The sequence below is a fragment of the Scomber japonicus genome, chromosome 14, assembly GCF_027409825.1.
Source record: "Scomber japonicus isolate fScoJap1 chromosome 14, fScoJap1.pri, whole genome shotgun sequence".
Classification (NCBI taxonomy): domain Eukaryota; kingdom Metazoa; phylum Chordata; class Actinopteri; order Scombriformes; family Scombridae; genus Scomber; species Scomber japonicus.
The window spans coordinates 25,531,113-25,548,942 of record NC_070591.1 but is presented as its reverse complement, the minus strand read 5'-3'; the positions used below and the strand labels follow the sequence as shown (position 1 = coordinate 25,548,942).

Genomic DNA, 17,830 nt, shown 5'->3' with positions numbered 1-17,830 from the left:
GTTTAATGTTGCGTTCAAAGTTACGGAAATCCCAGAATCTATCGTATTGCGAAATGCCATGAAAACAACTGGTGTATGTGCAGCGATGAAATCATACATTTGTTACTATCAGTTAACTAATTACAGTTTCAAGGTTGAAAAACGTATTTTTCCCGAGTAAAAACGACTAATAATAAAAATAAAAAGAGAATTAGACATACTAAAAAAACAAAAACCTATTTCAACAAAAATTAAGAATCACATTAAAAATTGACAAACTAAAGAGCAGCTCTGCATTCCAGCCATTACATTTCTCATAGGTTTTATTCCGTTTTAAACATCTTTATAGTATGATGGCATAGTGCTCCTCTGTTGCTGTTACTCTGCTCCACAGTGCCCATTTAGTGCCTATGTTTAAAAATGAGTTAAATATGCTAACTAAAATGTGTTTGAGAGTCTTACTGAGCCTTGTTTAGGAAAACAGAACCTGCACTCGCTTTAAGTTTCCCTTGCCTGTAATATTTTGTAGTGTTTTGTGGATTTGCTGTGGCAGAAAGATGTGGACATTATTTACACACCTCTGCTAATCTCTTGCATGAATAAAACTATTTCAGCCCTCATCACTGTAATGCACATCTTTGTATGAATGACTGGTATGATGTGTTTAACTTTGATATCAAGATCAGTAAAATCAAATGATTCTTTGAATAGACATTGCTGTATGAGTTGTAGGGCTTTGACAAGGTAAATGAAGTATGAGATAGTGACCACGCGTGTATTCATCCGTTGTCGTTACAATATAGTTTTCAAGTGTTACCTGAACGCACCACAGAGGGAGCACATACGGGAACTTTAGCAACACCCAGAGGTGCCAGGTTTGTTTAAACCCCCGTTTTAATCCGACCGCGTTAACCTATTCAGATCACTTTTCAACGGTGATATATTCATTTATTGATATATTGATTAAACTGCAACTGACAATTATTCACATTATCGATTAATATGATTTCTCAACTAATTGATTAGTTGTTGATTAATAGCATAAAAGAATAAAGAAACCAGAAAATATAGGCTATGCATTTGAGTTGGAAGCTGGAGCCACATGATTTTTAATGTATTTTTCCTTCAAATTACTCAAAACATTATATCCATTTTCAAAGTCGTTTTTTAGTAGTTGCATAAAACATATAACTGCAATATTCCCCACAATATTAACATATACAATACAGAAAATCACCAGTGACTGTTGTTGGGTGAAAATGTACAAACATGTACAACCATGTGCAGATGCAATCACACTGTATGTAAACAATGTGTAAGAGTACTAGGGTTGTGTGAATGATATGAGATTCAATGTTATGGTGTTTGCACAAACTACAGAATCAGCCACAAATTGAGTGTTCAGCAAGTTCACAAATATGCATAGTAAACATGTGTCATTAATATAGAATAAGTACATTGAAAGCCTGAATATTTATACATTAACCTGTATTATCACACAGTATTTGAAGCTGAGATTGATCCAAATGTCTCTGCAGTTTTTCACCCATTTCTTTTAAAACACTACTTAGTCTAGCCCCAGCATGCATTTGCGAGCTTTTGTGCCAATGTAAGTACGCATTGCTCATGCCTATGTGTTCATATCTTTGTATTTGTTGTGTTTCTGAAGCACTTTTACATCATTACATCATTATATCATTATTATGACTGAGCGTGCAGGTTGCCACTGTGATGTGATTGGAGGATGACGCCTGACGCACCTGGCAGCCCTAAGCTGGGCCGCTCACGAGGTCCTTCCTTTCTCCGCCAGCACTCTTGCAGTGGACGAATGCGTGGCGTGGATGGACTGGTGAAAATTCATCAAAATTCACTCAAGTCAGGCAGTTTTGAGTTCCACTAGAAAGCCAGCAAAATGCCGGCGTATTTTCAGCGCCCAGAAAATGCTCTCAAACGAGCAAACGGTGAGTACAGACGTTTGTCAGAGCGCCGTGCTAACGTTAGCGGACTTTAGCTTCGTCACCGGGAAGCAGCGGCTCTGCTAGCTGCTAATGGCGGGGAAGACACGTCGCTTCTTATCCCTTATGTTACAGCTAGCTGTGTCGGTAGACCGGTTTGTACAGGATGAAACGTTTTAAAACGACAGATATATGTGAATCATTGCGATTCTCAAAACCTGCTAGTGTCATATAGTGAATACTTCCGTCTCGTACAACGTTAACGGTCCTGCTAATGTCACTAACATTAAATACCGACATGGGCCTAACGTCAGCTACGTCAGGCCGATTTACTGCCAACTCTGGCGTTTTTGTTGTGTAGTTATATAGCTATTGTGGCAGAGAGGGTATTGCTTGAGCCCAAGCCCAAATACCTCCTATTTGATAAAGAATCCGTAGGTGTAGTTGCTTAAACAAGTACATAATCACCACAGATAGCCCGGTAAGGGATGAGATGAGAGGATGCCCTCAACCGGTGCTTTATTCACTACCATACACATGTGATGAAAGCCATTCTTTAATAGACCAGATCACTATCTATGAACTGACATGGTTACTGTAACATAATTAAAAAAAAAAAAAAAAAAAAAAAAGAATAACGTGAATTAAGTAATTAGTGTATTAATTTAGCCATTCACGACTATTCCACGGACATGATGCTACTAAACAGAATTGAACTAATGCGTAATATTGACAGCTGCAGCATATAAAGCAAACAGACAGCTTACTCAATTGTGAAAGCAAAGTTAATGCCCTAAGGCCTCTCACCTTTAGCCGAGTTGATCCAAACATATGGCAAATGAAATTAATGAGAATATGGCTTTAATTTAATCAAAGTCACTGATTTTTGACATGTAACAAAATTAACAACAGTATTTCCTAAACATCTCGACAGAATTATTTGCATGCAGGATTTCTCAGTCCACAACAATCCTGCCAACAAAGCAACCTACTTTGATGTGGTGAATTATCAACACTGACTGCTTCAGATCATGAAGCTGAAAAACTGGATACAGCAGTTATTGGTGTCCTTCCAAGACCTTAATTGGTACTACATGATCCTGAATTTAACAGGGGGAGGCAATAAACTTACTGAAACAGGCAATTTTATTTGCCCACAAAGTGGCACTCAAGGATTATTTAAAGGCCCTAATGCTGACCTTTTGAACAATTAACCGCTAACATATGTCACGTGTGTTTATGCAGAGTTTCTGGAGGTTGGCAAGAAGCAGCCAGCCTTGGATGTCTTGTATGATGTCATCAAGAGCAAGAAACATCGAACATGGCAGAAGATCCACGAGCCCATCATGCTCAAGTACCTCGAGCTCTGCGTGGATCTACGCAAGAGCCACCTGGCCAAGGAGGGTCTCTACCAGTACAAGAACATCTGCCAGCAGGTATGTGAGGACAGCGGTGGTATTTTCCCACATTAGGTGGTGGTTTATCCCTAAGACTTTTAGGAGTTAAAGTGTGATCTCTATCTTTGCTGTTAGGTGAACATCAAATCTCTAGAGGATGTGGTGAGGGCTTACCTGAAGCTGGCCGAGGAGAAGACTGAGACTGCCAAGGAGGAGTCCCAGCAGATGGTCCTGGACATTGAGGATCTGGACAACATCCAGACTCCAGAGAGGTGAGGGGCACAAGTGTACACAAAAATGTATTTTTTCAAGTACTGATATAAGATGGTCTGCATGTGCTTGTTGTTTATGTGTGTGTGTATACTGATGTTGATCCTGTTGTGACTCCAGTGTGCTCCTGAGCGCTGTGAGTGGAGAGGACACTCAGGATCGTACTGATCGCCTGCTGCTCACTCCATGGGTGAAATTCCTGTGGGAGTCCTACCGCCAGTGCCTGGACCTGCTGCGAAACAACTCCAAGGTGGAGCGACTGTACCATGATATCGCCCAGCAAGGTATTGATGCACGCTTACCCATCCATCAACAATAAAACTGATTTTAGTTTAACATGTTACTTGACCAATAACACATATATTGTACATGGTAGTGGCAGCATTTTAATCTTAGAATGTGTGCACATTAATGTAGTTGGCTAAAATTTCATCATAAATGTATCTTTATCTCAATTTCAAAATATGATACTGTGTTATTGAGCTAAAATAATACAGTAAATAACAGGCTTAATTTACATAATTATTCGCATTCCTTTGACTCAAACAAAAGTGAATAGGTTAATTACATGTTGAACGTCACACATGTGAACACTGTAATTAACATCTGGTCGTCTTCTCTGCAGCTTTCAAGTTCTGCCTTCAGTACACTCGCAAAGCTGAGTTTCGCAAGCTGTGCGACAACCTGCGTATGCATCTGGGTCAGATCCAGCGACACCACAACCAGAGCACCGCCATCAACCTGAACAACCCCGAAAGCCAGTCCATGCATCTGGAGACACGTCTGGTGCAGCTGGACAGTGCCATAAGCATGGAGCTCTGGCAGGTCTGTTGTTTGCATCCTTAAACCTTTTTACTACTAATGTGTAAAATGTCAGGGAATGCTTTGGAATATAATCAGCAGCAATGTAACATAAGAAGTGTATCACTTGAATACAGACTGTGCAGTGGTGTTGTTCTTCTATTGTGCTCCGCTGTTGGAATTAATTGAAATGCAGATGGATGTAATGTTAAAAGTATTGTTTCTCTTTCAGGAAGCATTCAAGGCTGTTGAGGACATCCACGGCCTGTTTGCTCTTTCCAAGAAGCCCCCCAAGCCCCAGCTGATGGCCAACTACTACAACAAGGTGTCCACTGTGTTCTGGAAATCTGGAAATGCTCTTTTCCACGCCTGCACCCTCCACCGTCTCTACCACCTCTCCAGGGAGATGCGCAAGAATCTCACCCAAGATGAGATGCAGAGGTGACTCATTCATTGCCTGTACAGATGTGCACATGATTTACACTGGCAGAGGACAGATGGTTAATAACGCACACTTTTTATCTTTAGGATGTCCACCAGAGTCCTCCTGGCCACTCTGTCCATTCCCATCACTCCCGAGCGCACTGATATCGCTCGTCTGCTGGATATGGATGGAATCATTGTGGAGAAACACCGCCGGCTGGCAACCCTCCTTGGCCTGCAGTCTCCACCAACCCGCCAGAGTCTCATCAATGACATGGTACATGATGTGCATGAGAAAGAAAGAAGGATTTTAGGTTTCTATATTGCACCTGAGTATGTTTTATATTTAATACACAGGTTCTGCTTTTTGTTTAAAGAACTCATTTCCTATCAAGGAAGTTACACTTGACATTGTAAAATGATCTGTTCATAAAGATGATGTCATGACAGAGGTTTGTCTTTAATGTGTGTGTTCCAGGTGAGATTTAACCTGCTGCAGTATGTCGTACCTGACATTAAGGAACTTTACAACTGGCTTGAGGTAGACTTCCATCCTCTGAAGCTCAGCGGAAGAGTGACCAAGGTAAACAAAGTGGCAGCGGCACACTTGAGAAAAGGGAAACTATACCATCTGTACAGGGTTTTTTGGAGGATTAATTAACCATAACTTAACTCTCTCCTAGGTGCTGAACTGGGTGAGAGACCAAGCCGAGAAGGAGTCTGACCTCCAGCAGTATGTTCCTCACCTGCAGAGCAACACCATCCTGCGTCTCCTGCAACAAGTAATTTTCTTCAACCTTTTTCCTCCCGTTACAAATGCTGTAAGTTCAAATCACATCTTCACTGTGATCATGCCCATTTTAACTTCTCTATGTTTGTTATATTAGGTTGCACAGATCTACCAGAGCATCGAGTTCAATCGTTTGGCCTCCCTGGTTCCGTTTGTGGACGCCTTCCAGCTGGAGCGCTCCATTGTGGATGCTGCCAGGCACTGTGATCTACAGGTAAGGTCATGATCCAGGGAGATGATGCATTATGAATTCATAAAAACAAGCACTATTCCCAGAAAAGTGATGTTAACAGTCATGAGGATACATTTATGTGTTCCACTATTTTTCTCACATTACTTTTGGTGTTGTAGGTCCGAATAGACCACTCCTCTCGAACTCTGAGCTTTGGATCTGACCTGAACTATTCAACCAAAGAGGATTCTCCAGTTGGTCCCTTCCTGCAGAACATGCCCTCAGAGCAGATCAGGAACCAGCTGACTGCCATGTCTGCCTCTTTGGCCAAGGCCATCCAAGTCATCAAGCCTGCCTCCATGCTGGTGAGTTCAGCCTCATAATGGACCAGAGCCACCTGCAGACATCTGATCAATGACTAAAATCAACATTGTCTTACTCACACATACTTGAATCTTCAAGCACTACTAAAGTTTCATTCATAATTAGTTGCTTTTGGCAAAATACTTAATGCTTTATTCTTCAACTCCATTAATTGCAATTTGGCCCCGTTCATCCCTTTTTCAGCAAGAGCGTGAGGAGCAGAGCCAGCAGGCCATCGCTGCCTATCTGAAGAATGCCCGCAAGGACCACCAGCGCATCCTGGCTCGGAGACAGACCATCGAGGAGCGAAAGGAGCGCCTGGAAAGCCTCAACATACAGCGCGAGAAGGAGGAGCTTGAGCAGCGGGAAGCTGAGTTGCAGAAGGTCCGCAAGGCTGAGGAGGACCGTCTGCGCCTGGAGGCCAAAGAGAGGGAGAAGGAGCGCATCATGCAAGAGCACGAGCAGATTAAGAAGAAGACCGTGCGAGAACGGCTGGAGCAAATCAAGAAGACTGAACTCGGAGCCAAAGCCTTCAAGGATATTGATATTGAGGTAAAGTGTAGCCAGTATAGCTGAGTGGATCCATAAGTTTTAACTCATTTTTTTCAGTAATAAGTCACATTAGTATAAAGTTCTTAAAGGTGAAACTTTGCCTGTTCTCTACAGGACCTCGAGGAGCTGGACCCCGACTTCATCATGGCTAAGCAGGTGGAGCAGCTCGAGAAAGAGAAGAAGGAGCTTCAGGAGCGTCTGAAGAACCAGGAGAAGAAGGTGAGGGAGTGATATATCAGTGCAAACATCTGTCATCTATATGCGAACTGGATGTTAATGTATCTGTCTCTTTCTCTCCAGATTGACTACTTCGAGAGGGCCAAACGACTTGAAGAAATTCCTCTCATCAAAAAGGCCTATGAGGAGCAGCGCATCAAGGACATGGAACTGTGGGAGCTCCAGGAGGAGGAGAGGGTATGTTTAAAAAACAAACAGCAACAACCCAGAACTGATTTTAAAAAAATATCTAAACTACATATGTATGTCAAGGAAGTTAAGTTAACGATCCAGAATGTAAGAATTAGTTTGTTTGTTTTGTAGATCAGTAACATGAAAGTTGAACGGGAGAAGGCTCTGGAGCACAAGAAGCGCATGTCCAGGATGATGGAAGACAAAGAAAACTTTTTGTCTAAAATAACTGCTGCCCGTAGCTTCATCTATGAGGTAAGATAAGAAGAGAAGAGATCGTGTTCAGTCCCTGCAGCAATTTCACTTCAGAGTCAGCAATGCTTTCAAACTACAATTTGCTCTCTTTCAAAGGAAAAACTGAAGTTATTCCAGGAGCGCTTGGTGGAGGAGAGGAAGAAGCGTATGGAAGAAAGGAAGAAGCAGCGCAAAGAGGACAGGCGTAACAATTACTACCGCCAGAAAGAGGAGGATGCACAACGTATCCACGAGGAGCAGCTCAAGAAAGGTAATAGTACCAGCTAACTCGTTTACTTTGTCAGCAGAAAAAATGTTCAATGTAAATCCTTAGTTCTTTCAGTTTGCGATATTTGAATGCATCAAGTTTACTGTCCTGGGTTTGTCACAGAGCGTGAGGAGCGTGAGCGCATTGAACAAGAGCAGCGAGAGGAGGAGGAGAGGGAGTACCAGGAGCGCCTGCGCAAGCTGGAGGAGCAGGAGAGGAAGCAACGCGCTCGTCAGCAGGAGATTGAGGAGCGCGAACGCCGCCGTGAAGAGGAGAGAAAGGGCCCACCAGAAGAAAAAGCCAAAGCTGTAAGTTTATGATCAGAGAGTGTACGTACTGACTGTTTAATGTTGTATACAAGTATGAAGCAAGCGTGGGAATCACAAGTAATTCATACAATATTTTATCATTCAGTTTCTCAGGATAATCACATCAGTGTCTGGAATACAGATAATTCTATGAATGCCTGAACGCAGAGTTTAAATGTTTAGAGTAGATGTACCTTTTATAGAATCATTGTTAGATAATGAGATATAATGGTGCCCATCCTCAGTTACATAACAAGAGAATGTGTGAGGAAGCAGATAAGGTAAACAGACCTTTGAATGATCCTAATTAATGGCACCGTGTGTTATTTCTTTACACAGGATTGGGGGGGTGAGAAGGAGGAGGGAGGATGGAGGAAGCGTACTGATGGCGGTGATTCAGAATGGCGCCGTCCTGTGACTGCTGACAGGTGCGTGTAATCCTACCTGCTTATTATTAACCTCATTAAACTATGAGGGGCTGCTCTAATGTTACCTGTGCTCTCTGTAGGGAGTGGAGACAAGAGGGTCGTGAAGAAGGGGGGGAGGAGAAAGAGGCGCCCTTCAGGCGAGGAGAGGCCTCACGTAGGGGTGGAGATGACCGAGGACCCCGTAGGGGCTTTGATGATGATCGAGGTCCACGTCGCGGTGGTGATGATGACCGTCCTCTACGCAGAGGAATGGATGATGACCGAGGTCCACGCAGAGGCTTTGATGATGACCGTGGTCCAAGAAGGGGCGATGATGACCGTGGCCCAAGGCGTGGCTTTGATGATGATCGCGGTCCCAGACGTGGCTTTGATGATGACAGAGGTTCCCGTAGAGGCATGGAAGACAGGGGTCCCAGGCGTGGGGCTGATGATGACTGGGGTCCCAGAAGAGGAGATGATGACAGAGGTGGAAGAAGAGGCATGGATGATGGGCCCCGTCGTGGTGGTGATGACCTCAAACCCTGGAAGCCCGCCGGCAGACCTGGTAAGCGAGCAGCCGTTCAGCTCTTCATACATGATAGACATTTCTGAAAATGTAACCCACCAAAGGTTTGTTGAGTACTTCAGTTGCTCAGAAGTTTGGTGTCTAGATGTAGGAACTTTGTGTTTAGCAACATGACGAGCCCTTGCTTGTATTGCAGGTGGTTGGCGTGAGCGGGAAAAAGCCCGGGAGGACAGCTGGGGTCCACCTCGTGATGACAATGATAACGAAGATGAAGAAGAACAGGCAAGACCCAGCGACCGCTTCAGAGACCGTCCTCCACCCAGGTGAGTGTGACCTGAATAAATGCAAACATATCAGTGACCTGTTGAGTGAGTTATGGCAGTTGTTAATGTTGGAACTATGTTTTCAGAGAGGATGCCTGGAGGAGGGGCGGCGGCGGCGGCGGCGGCGGCGGCACAGAAGAAGGGTCCAACTGGAGAAGTTCTCGCCGAGAGGACACTGACCGTGATGATCGTCGTGACAGAGATGAACGCCGTGACCGTGATGATCGCCGTGTTGACCGCCGTGATAGAGAGCGTCGTGATGATGACCAGAGAGCCCCACCCAGAGAGACTGATGAGGGTAAATCAGAACTTAAACTAAGAATGAACACAACAGTTACACACGCTTCAGATTTGTTAGATATACTCTGATCAGTAAAGATCAATACACTATAGTGGTCATCTTATCACAATGATACTGACAGGAAATAAAATAGTGAAACAGGTGTTTCAGAACTCTATTCAGCACTCTTGTAGCACCCCAGTTGGGTATATTAAGTGGAGTGTTGTATTCAGCCAGCAGATGTCACTATTTACTTGTGTAATTACTGCTTTAGTGTTCCTGCCAAGATACTCATGTCAGACAAATGAATAAACTTTTGAACTCATGTTCTTGTAAAAGTCGGTGCGTCACATCGCTACTTGGACATCTGCTAATGAGCTGCTTTGTGTCCTCAGGAAGCTCCTGGCGTCGTGGAGGTGAAAGGCGGGAGGATCAGGACAGGGACCAGCCCAGAGAGAGGGAGCGCGATCAGGGCCTTGATGAGGACAAGTCCTGGCGCGGCGACAAAGAAAACCCCCGTCGCACTAAGAACGAGACAGATGACGACGGCTGGACTACTGTCCGCCGCTGAGTCCAAACGTCTGCATCCAATTGGCTCATTTAAATGATAAATTGGTTTTGAAAATATGACTACAAGCTTCTGATACATCTGTGCGTTGTTCCTATTTGAATGAATGAAATATTTGTAGACAGTAGTGGGGTATTTTCCTTTTATCCTTATTTTGACTTCCAGCAATTCTGAAACGGACACAAAACACCATCAACCAATGAAACTGTGTGCACTTAGGCCTCATACAAACCATCCAAAAAACCCTTCATCAGACATGACTACCACCAATGGTTAGGAGTGTTATTATCCACATTAATAAAGTGATATGGAATATACTGAAAACCAATGTACCAACCGCAGCTTTCAATGCAAACTCAATTTATCACCAATTGCCTCTTTTAAACATTAACATTTTCACATGTTACATAACAGCAAAGATCCACTACTCTTGTAACGGCAATGACGACAAATCTGTCATCTGTGTCATTGATCTCTGCTCTTAATGTAATGTCTCAGATGCTTCTTAACCTGTTGAACAATGAGTGGAATTTCCATTTTGATGTGCATGCTTAGAATATTCAATTGGTCTCCTGATGATAATAAAACAGTGTGCTTCTATCTTCAGCTGCAATCAACGGTATCAAACCAGGTTGCATGTGTACAGATAAAGCCTTTATTAATAAAGATGTTTGCTCACCGCTTACCTGTTCATTTTGTCTCAGTCTGTATTACCAGCACAGGTTGTAGCACATGTCAACAAGTGTATAGTGTGGCTGTCCAAATATTTAGTCCACTCCAGGGGGCAAAATATTAATAATGCTTTTTAATACAGTACTACAATAATAAACAAAAAGTAGAATTATCACCTTTCTGACTGTCAAAAACTGAAAATGTATAAGCTTTATAAAATAAGCTGTTGCATTGCCTCAAATTGCACAGGTGTTATTAATATAGTGCTCAGTGATGCATGACCAACACACAACATGCAAAGCTTTGTTGTGGTTTCCTGACAACCAACTACTAAAGCTGAGTAGAGCTGATAGCTTGAGACTGCAACAATACATCAAAAACACAAAAAAACATCAGACAGTTTTTGGTAGTAACCTTACTGTTGTATGTATTTAATATGAGTGGATCATCAGATTTGAAGAGAAAACTATGTTGCTTATAAGTCACTGGAGACCCTGGTTGACATCCCATTTTAAGTGGTTGCAGGATAAAGTTGAGGAGTCACAACAGGCCTTTTACAAAGCATAGTTTCAGATTTACCAATATAGTATAATAGTGCTTTCACATCATGAACTATATCACCACCCTAAAACTAAAGCAGATACAACAATGTATCCATCATTCATGTTCTTATTTACACCTGTGCTGCTCCTACTGTCACATGTCTACATGTATTCTGTGGAAATGCTGTTGTGAAAAGCAGATACATATTCCAGTGACAGAAAGATTTAATAAAAGACTTCATTCAAATCTACTTATTATATCAATTTCTGTAAATCATAAATAAGGAGGAGAAAATATATTGATTTAACTGGGTCGAACATAATCACATATGCAACCTGTGTCAAGGAGTTGTAAGTAATCAGTTTTGATTAAAGTGTCAAATTGTACATGAATAGCATCATTTCTTCTTAGAAATACATTATGAATTGTGCAAATACAACTTTAAAAAGAAATTGTGTTGGTGGCATGTGTAAACTGGCCACCAACACAAGTTCTACTTATGAGTGAATCTACTTATGAGTCAATCTGAACATTTTTTCCTTTGTTGGGGACTCACTGGATACCTCGAGAGAGACCCTTACTGACCCCTGAGTTTGAGGGAACACTTGATCATTTTTGTCGCTCTTGTTTGTGACCACTAGAGGTCGGTAAAGCACCGCGCAGAGGAGCAGCACGCCGCACACACACACACACAGCAGGCACAGTGTGTTGCTTCATGTCTGATCAGCATTCAGCTGTGCTGTGTGAAACTCAGGAAAAATATAAACATGCAGCCAGTTGTGAGTCTGCAGACAATTAACAAAACCAATAACATGAGTTTAAAAAAAAGGAAAAATAAAACAAAAACCAAATAAAACTCTCCAACATGCAGATCATTTCCTTACAGAATATACTTGTCACGGAGAGTAAATGCTTTTATTCGCATGCCCCGATCTATTTGATGAAACTACAATAATATTAATGATACTAATAATAACAACTGTAATATCCTAATAATAATATTAATAATAATATTCCTCATGATTAAAATCTTGTCTGATATATATTAGTTAAAAAAACAAAAAGGCTTTATCTGATCAAATGAACTGATACACCACCGCAAAATAAAAGCTTTAAAATATATAACCAGTCATTCTTCATTGTTGTCAGTTTTAATAATAAAATCTGGATCCAGGTTATATTTTAAAGACGTCAAATCATGTTTATGATGTGTTGTACAGCTGTTGATTTTTTTTCTCTAGTGTGTATTTTCTTCCACACAGACACTTGACTTACCCGCACAAATAAAAAACCTCAACTTGTCCATAAGCCTCGCATGTGTAACTGCATAGAAACGGTCAAACTGATTATATTTATCATTCATAATAAAAAATAATAACATTGCTCACGTTGAAATAAATATTTATAATAATTATAATTATAATAATACAAATTAGTTTTCCCCTTAAAAGGCAAATTAAATATATTAATTCCATCAAACGTCTAAATACAAATAAGCAAAAATAAATATAAAAAGAGAAATGTATGAAACATATTATTTACCCATGCAGACATACAATGTTGTGCATCTGTTCATTTCTAAGCAGCCTTAGTATCATCATGAGACGGAGTGCGCGCACTGCTGTGTGTATTATTTATTGAGGAGGGCCCTCGGTGCGGCCGCGGCTGCAGCTCCCAGCCCGGGATACACACACACACACACACACACGCACACACACACACACACACACACGCACGCAGTTTTGCCAGACAGGCTGCAGTCACACAGGTACAGCAGGCTGCTCCAGTAAACACCTGTGCGTTTTTTGGGTTTGAATGGCTGTGACACGCAGCGACTGATCAGCGGGGAAGCTGTTGTGTGAACTGTGAGCACCCTGTCAGTCCTCACGCCGTGTCCCGCACAGCTGACAGCAGCTCTCAAATCTTCCTGAAGCTTGTTTGTGTGTGCCAGACATCCCAATCCAACACATATGAAGAGTGACTTCAATATTTTTTTAAAGGTGCACTAATAGAATCTGAGCAGAAACTAAAAAAGGAGAATAATGTTAGAAAAAGCATCACCAGGAATAAAAATAAAGAAATAAATGAAGGCCGGCTGATGCAGTTAATATGCTGCTAAATATTATCTGCGCCTCGAAAATAGACTTGTGCACAGCTTGATTTTTATGTGTGCGCAACATTGTTGAGCATCATTTAAAATAATAACTTGCTGCTACAATCACTACACCCCCCCCTCAACCCCCCTACTCTAAAAAAGAAAGAAAAAATCAGTTTGAACCTGTCACAGGCCGTAAATGCAAATAAGCAGGCTACCTCGAGCTTTTCCACTGGTTCAGATGAGTGTGTTTAAATGTCCTGGAGATATGGGCGCGTGCGTGCAGCTGCGAGTGCGCGCGCGTGCGTGCGAAGGGGGGCTCCTCTCTCTGGACGAATCCGTTCCGTTGCGCGTTCGAGTCCGCCTCTCCGCGCCCCTGCTTCTCCCCATTGACGCACTTTTTAAGCGTCTTCCCTCTTCTCCACCTTAAGGCGAGCAGCAGAGGCAGCGACCAATCACCATGCCATTACAGCCTTCAGAGGAAGCTGTTTATGGGACTGCAGCGCTAATTAGGCTCATGAACTAACAAATCTGCCTGCACGAAGCCGGCGAGGAAAACGATCACATCCATGGATTAGTCTGGGAGTAGCTGAGCACTTTTTATTTTGGGCTTTCTCGACACTGCCGCCTTTTTTCTCAACTTATTTACTGCGTACAAAACTTTCCCCTCTCTTTCTTTGGGTGTGGAGTATTTTTTAAGCGAGAGCGCCTACGACGACTTCACCTTAAACTGGGGAATCTGGACTATCAGACAATGTTTCAACCTACACCCAAGAGGTGTTTTACTATAGAGTCTTTAGTGGCGAAGGATAATCCTGTACCGGCGTCCCGCACCGAGGAGCCCATCAGGCCAGCGGCTCTCAGCTATGCAAACTCCGGCCAGATGAACCCCTTTCTGAACGGCTTTCACTCCGGCGGCAGGGGCGTCTACTCTAACCCGGACTTGGTGTTCGCCGAGGCGGTGTCTCATCCGCCTAACTCCGTCCCGGTGCATTCGGTGGCCCCGCCGCACGCTCTGGCTGCTCACCCGCTTTCATCCCCACACAGTCCGCACCCTCTTTTCGCCAGCCAGCAAAGGGACCCCTCAACTTTCTACCCCTGGTTATTACACAGATATAGGTACTTGGGTCACAGATTTCAAGGTAAGTTGTCAAAGTGCTTCGTTTGGTTCACTTTTACGCACGAAACGTGCCGAGCGGCTGGAGAGAGTGTGTGTGTGTGTGTTGTTTTTTTTTTCGTTCTTTCTCTTTTCCATCAGCAGAGAGAGCTAGGAGGAATAACATATCTGTACAGCTGCAGCACAGCAGGTTTTAAAGCCTATCACGTCCCGTCGTCAGGTCAAAACACACACGCTTATTTAAAAAATGATTCTTTCGTTTAAAATAACGAGCATGTTTGAATTTCTTTATTTAGATAAAAGAATAATAATGTCGAGCAAAGGAATAATTGTTGCCATGGCTTCTGTGGCCGTCTGCTGCCTTCAGTGTCTGTTCAGGACGGGAGGAAAAGAGGAGAGAATTTTTGACACGTTTGTTCACAGTTGGTCTGCAGGAGACCTTTAATTCTGTATCCATGCGTAAAAACGAAATTAATATATATCAATGCTATGATTCTTTAAACTGAGAATTATTTCACATTTTAACTCAAGTTAAATCTATTTTTGCTCGGCTGTTTTTAAAGGAAAAAATAAAACTATATGGATGCTTATTTTAGGAGCCTACTGCTAATTTTCTGAAGCTGACACGAATCAAATTTGGGGTGATTTGACTTTTATTAACTCGGCCTGTGAGCCTGTTTGGACTGTTTATTATTTTTTGCTGCTGGTTGCTCTTTTTATAGCATTTATGCTTTGAGTTCTGTCTATTTGACTGACAAATTAAAGTCAAATGAACACATTTAAAGGAATGCATTCCAAAAATAATTCCTTAAGTTGTTCCTGGCTGATGTTTATTTCAGCATTTTCACGCTGCTTCCATTTTTACCTGAGATTTTGTTTACCAAAGCTGTTTGTTTAGATAATTAAATTAGGCCCAGGATTATAGCTCTGTGCTTTGTGTTGTCTTCCCCTGCTTTGCATGCGGATGCTCTGACAAATGATAGATGAAGAAAGGCCGTATAATAATTTGAAATATACACATTTACTACATATTCTCTTCTTTTATTGATCAGTGTCCAGCCATGTATATATATTTATCTCAGTCTTGCCCTCAGTGGACTGCTGGTTCACGTGTGCGCAGGCCCTGCTGTTTTATTCTATTAAATCTGACTAAATCCAATATTTTAAATAAAAAAAACAAAAGCAAAACATCATGACACATCCCTCGTCTTCTGCTCGTTTTTCCCAGGTAATGAAACGAGTCCAGAGAGCTTCCTTTTGCACAACGCGCTGGCCAGAAAGCCCAAAAGAATCCGGACAGCTTTTTCACCCTCGCAACTCCTGCGGCTCGAACACGCGTTTGAGAAAAACCATTACGTGGTGGGAGCAGAAAGAAAGCAGCTCGCCCACAGCCTTAGCCTCACAGAAACTCAGGTAAGAACAACATTACATTATTATTTTCCCACCACCTCCACATTTCACTGGCACGTCATTTTATTATTTAAATTTCACCTGGACGCAGCTTGGTGTAGTTTGGGATGTGGATGCTGCTTCTTGGTGCAGCTCTGGCCTTGTCAGCTTTACTCTTATTCTAAAAAACGGGTCTTTTTCTTCACACTAGATGACTTCAGCTATGTGTGATATTTTTCTCTTTAACATGGCACTGTGGAGCTTTGTGAAAGCAGGCCGCTGTTCATAAATGACCGGATGATGACGCAAAAAAAAATAGCCAAAGAGTCATTTGAAATAATCAGCCAGTGAATTGTTTCTATACACCAGAGTCTATAAATGCATGTTGTCAGTCGGAGACAGAGGCTTTTCTGTTGGATCAAATCCACCGACATTGTATAGGCCTAACCTCATTTTAGGAGGGGTTGAATTACTTTGTTTTGGAGGTGAGGAGAAGGGGGGGGGGGGGGGGGGTGAGAATGTTGCCTTTCAAAATGGAGGGCAAATTAACCAGTTAACCATTTTATGGGATGGGGCGATACAAAGAACGAGGCGGGTTCAGTGAATTCCCCCCCTGCCATATTTAAGATGGTGTTTGAGCCCATCAGCCGCTTGTCTTTTGTCCGCTTGTGTCTCCTCTTTTTTTTTGGACGGCGGGGCCCTTTGGAGGAGCTGAAGGGAGAAATGAACCATCACCTACTTCAATTAGCCCACTGAAGGCGCATTAAACGCACCTCAGTTGCCATTTAAGAGCTGCAGAGTGACAAAAAGCAAAAAAAAAAGAGGGGGGGGTGACAATTTATCGATTTAAGATGTTGTTAATTCCCCCACCACCACCACGGTGCCATTTATGAACAAAGCGGAGTCCATTTAGAGGAGTGTGTTAAGTTAAAATATGTGTTGGATGGGTGTCATTCCTTTATTTCGTTTCCATTTAAAAATAGTTGAAATGCTCTGACCTACTTTGGATAAAGCTAAAGTTTTTTTTTTCCCACACTTCAAACATAAAAACATTTGAGTTTATTTCAGCTGCTGCTTTGACTTTATTTCATTTATTTTTATTTTGAGGGCTTAATGTGGAATGTAGTAGATGATAATTGGCACCATTATATTTTTATGACACTGTCTGACCCTTTACTGGCTGTGTGTGTGTGCGTGTGTGAGTGTTTGTGTGTGTGTGTATGTGTGTGTGTGTATAAATTAATATATTAGTAAATTTGTGATTTGGTCAAATGTATAATTAAATGTGGATTCATGCTGTCCTGTTAATATAAACAAGCAGTGTTTATTGTGTTGTTGATGATCACCTTTTTTAAAATTTCCACTCCACCGCTGCTGCTTGTATTTAGCCCTGCCATCCAAACAATGTGTCCCTTTTACGCGTGGTTTTACGCACTGACCAATCGCGGTTTATCTCGTGATAACTGATCCAGGCTTTTGTTTTCTTTTTTTCCCTCTCTTTTTCTTTTTTTTTCTTCCTTTCACTCTCTATTTCCTCTTCAGGTAAAAGTGTGGTTTCAGAACCGGAGGACGAAGTTCAAACGACAGAAGTTGGAGGAGGAGGGCTCGGAGTCTCAGCAGAAGAAGAAGGGGTCGCATCACATAAACCGGTGGAGACTGGCGACCAAACAGTCGAGCCCAGAGGAAATTGATGTCACTTCGGACGATTAAAAAAAAAGAAAAAGGCTATATAAGAGTCTGAGTGAAGGAGGACATGGATAAAGGATGCCGTGTAGAGACAGTGAGAGGGTAAAAAAAGCCAATGTCACATTCAGATCTCCGGAGATCGGCAGCTGAGGGTGAGAGAAACCCGACTGGTGGCACTGCTGTCACAGTGAGGGTCTGTCAGTCCAGATGACCCGGGAAAACGTGACTGACAGTGTCTCAGTCTACCTACCTGAACCCTTCCACGCACCAACCACCACCACTACAACCCCCCCCCCCACCACCC

General features: G+C 42.5%; 2 protein-coding genes across 2 annotated transcripts; both read left to right on the top strand.

Moving 5' to 3' along the window:
• Nucleotides 1-1,781: 1,781 nt before the first annotated feature.
• On the top strand, nt 1,782-10,709 carry eif3s10 (eukaryotic translation initiation factor 3, subunit 10 (theta)). The gene is made up of 22 exons (XM_053332578.1): nt 1,782-1,940; nt 3,180-3,370; nt 3,467-3,603; nt 3,722-3,885; nt 4,227-4,426; nt 4,635-4,843; nt 4,931-5,102; nt 5,304-5,408; nt 5,509-5,607; nt 5,713-5,829; nt 5,967-6,152; nt 6,355-6,702; nt 6,817-6,921; nt 7,003-7,116; nt 7,243-7,365; nt 7,462-7,615; nt 7,736-7,920; nt 8,260-8,348; nt 8,429-8,892; nt 9,050-9,176; nt 9,263-9,474; nt 9,852-10,709. The coding sequence occupies exons 1-22, from the start codon at nt 1,892-1,894 to the stop codon at nt 10,025-10,027; spliced, it is 3,726 nt and encodes a 1,241-aa protein (XP_053188553.1). The 5' UTR covers nt 1,782-1,891; the 3' UTR covers nt 10,028-10,709.
• Nucleotides 10,710-14,088: 3,379 nt separating this feature from the next.
• On the top strand, nt 14,089-17,608 carry emx2 (empty spiracles homeobox 2). Its single transcript, XM_053332579.1, has 3 exons — nt 14,089-14,476; nt 15,680-15,864; nt 17,383-17,608. Exons 1-3 carry the CDS (start codon nt 14,089-14,091, stop codon nt 17,548-17,550), a joined length of 741 nt encoding a protein of 246 aa, XP_053188554.1. The 3' UTR covers nt 17,551-17,608.
• Nucleotides 17,609-17,830: the final 222 nt, after the last annotated feature.

Excerpts from the sequence above, each read along its gene's own strand:
- emx2 (XM_053332579.1), top strand. The coding sequence starts at position 14,089 with ATGTTTCAACCTACACCCAAGAGGTGTTTTACTATAGAGTCTTTAGTG. Across the intron at positions 14,477-15,679 it reads CTTGGGTCACAGATTTCAAG|GTAATGAAACGAGTCCAGAG; the intron begins GTAAGTTGTCAA and ends CGTTTTTCCCAG. Across the intron at positions 15,865-17,382 it reads TTAGCCTCACAGAAACTCAG|GTAAAAGTGTGGTTTCAGAA; the intron begins GTAAGAACAACA and ends TTTCCTCTTCAG.
- eif3s10 (XM_053332578.1), top strand. The coding sequence starts at position 1,892 with ATGCCGGCGTATTTTCAGCGCCCAGAAAATGCTCTCAAACGAGCAAAC. Across the intron at positions 7,366-7,461 it reads CCCGTAGCTTCATCTATGAG|GAAAAACTGAAGTTATTCCA; the intron begins GTAAGATAAGAA and ends TCTCTTTCAAAG. Across the intron at positions 7,616-7,735 it reads CGAGGAGCAGCTCAAGAAAG|AGCGTGAGGAGCGTGAGCGC; the intron begins GTAATAGTACCA and ends GGTTTGTCACAG.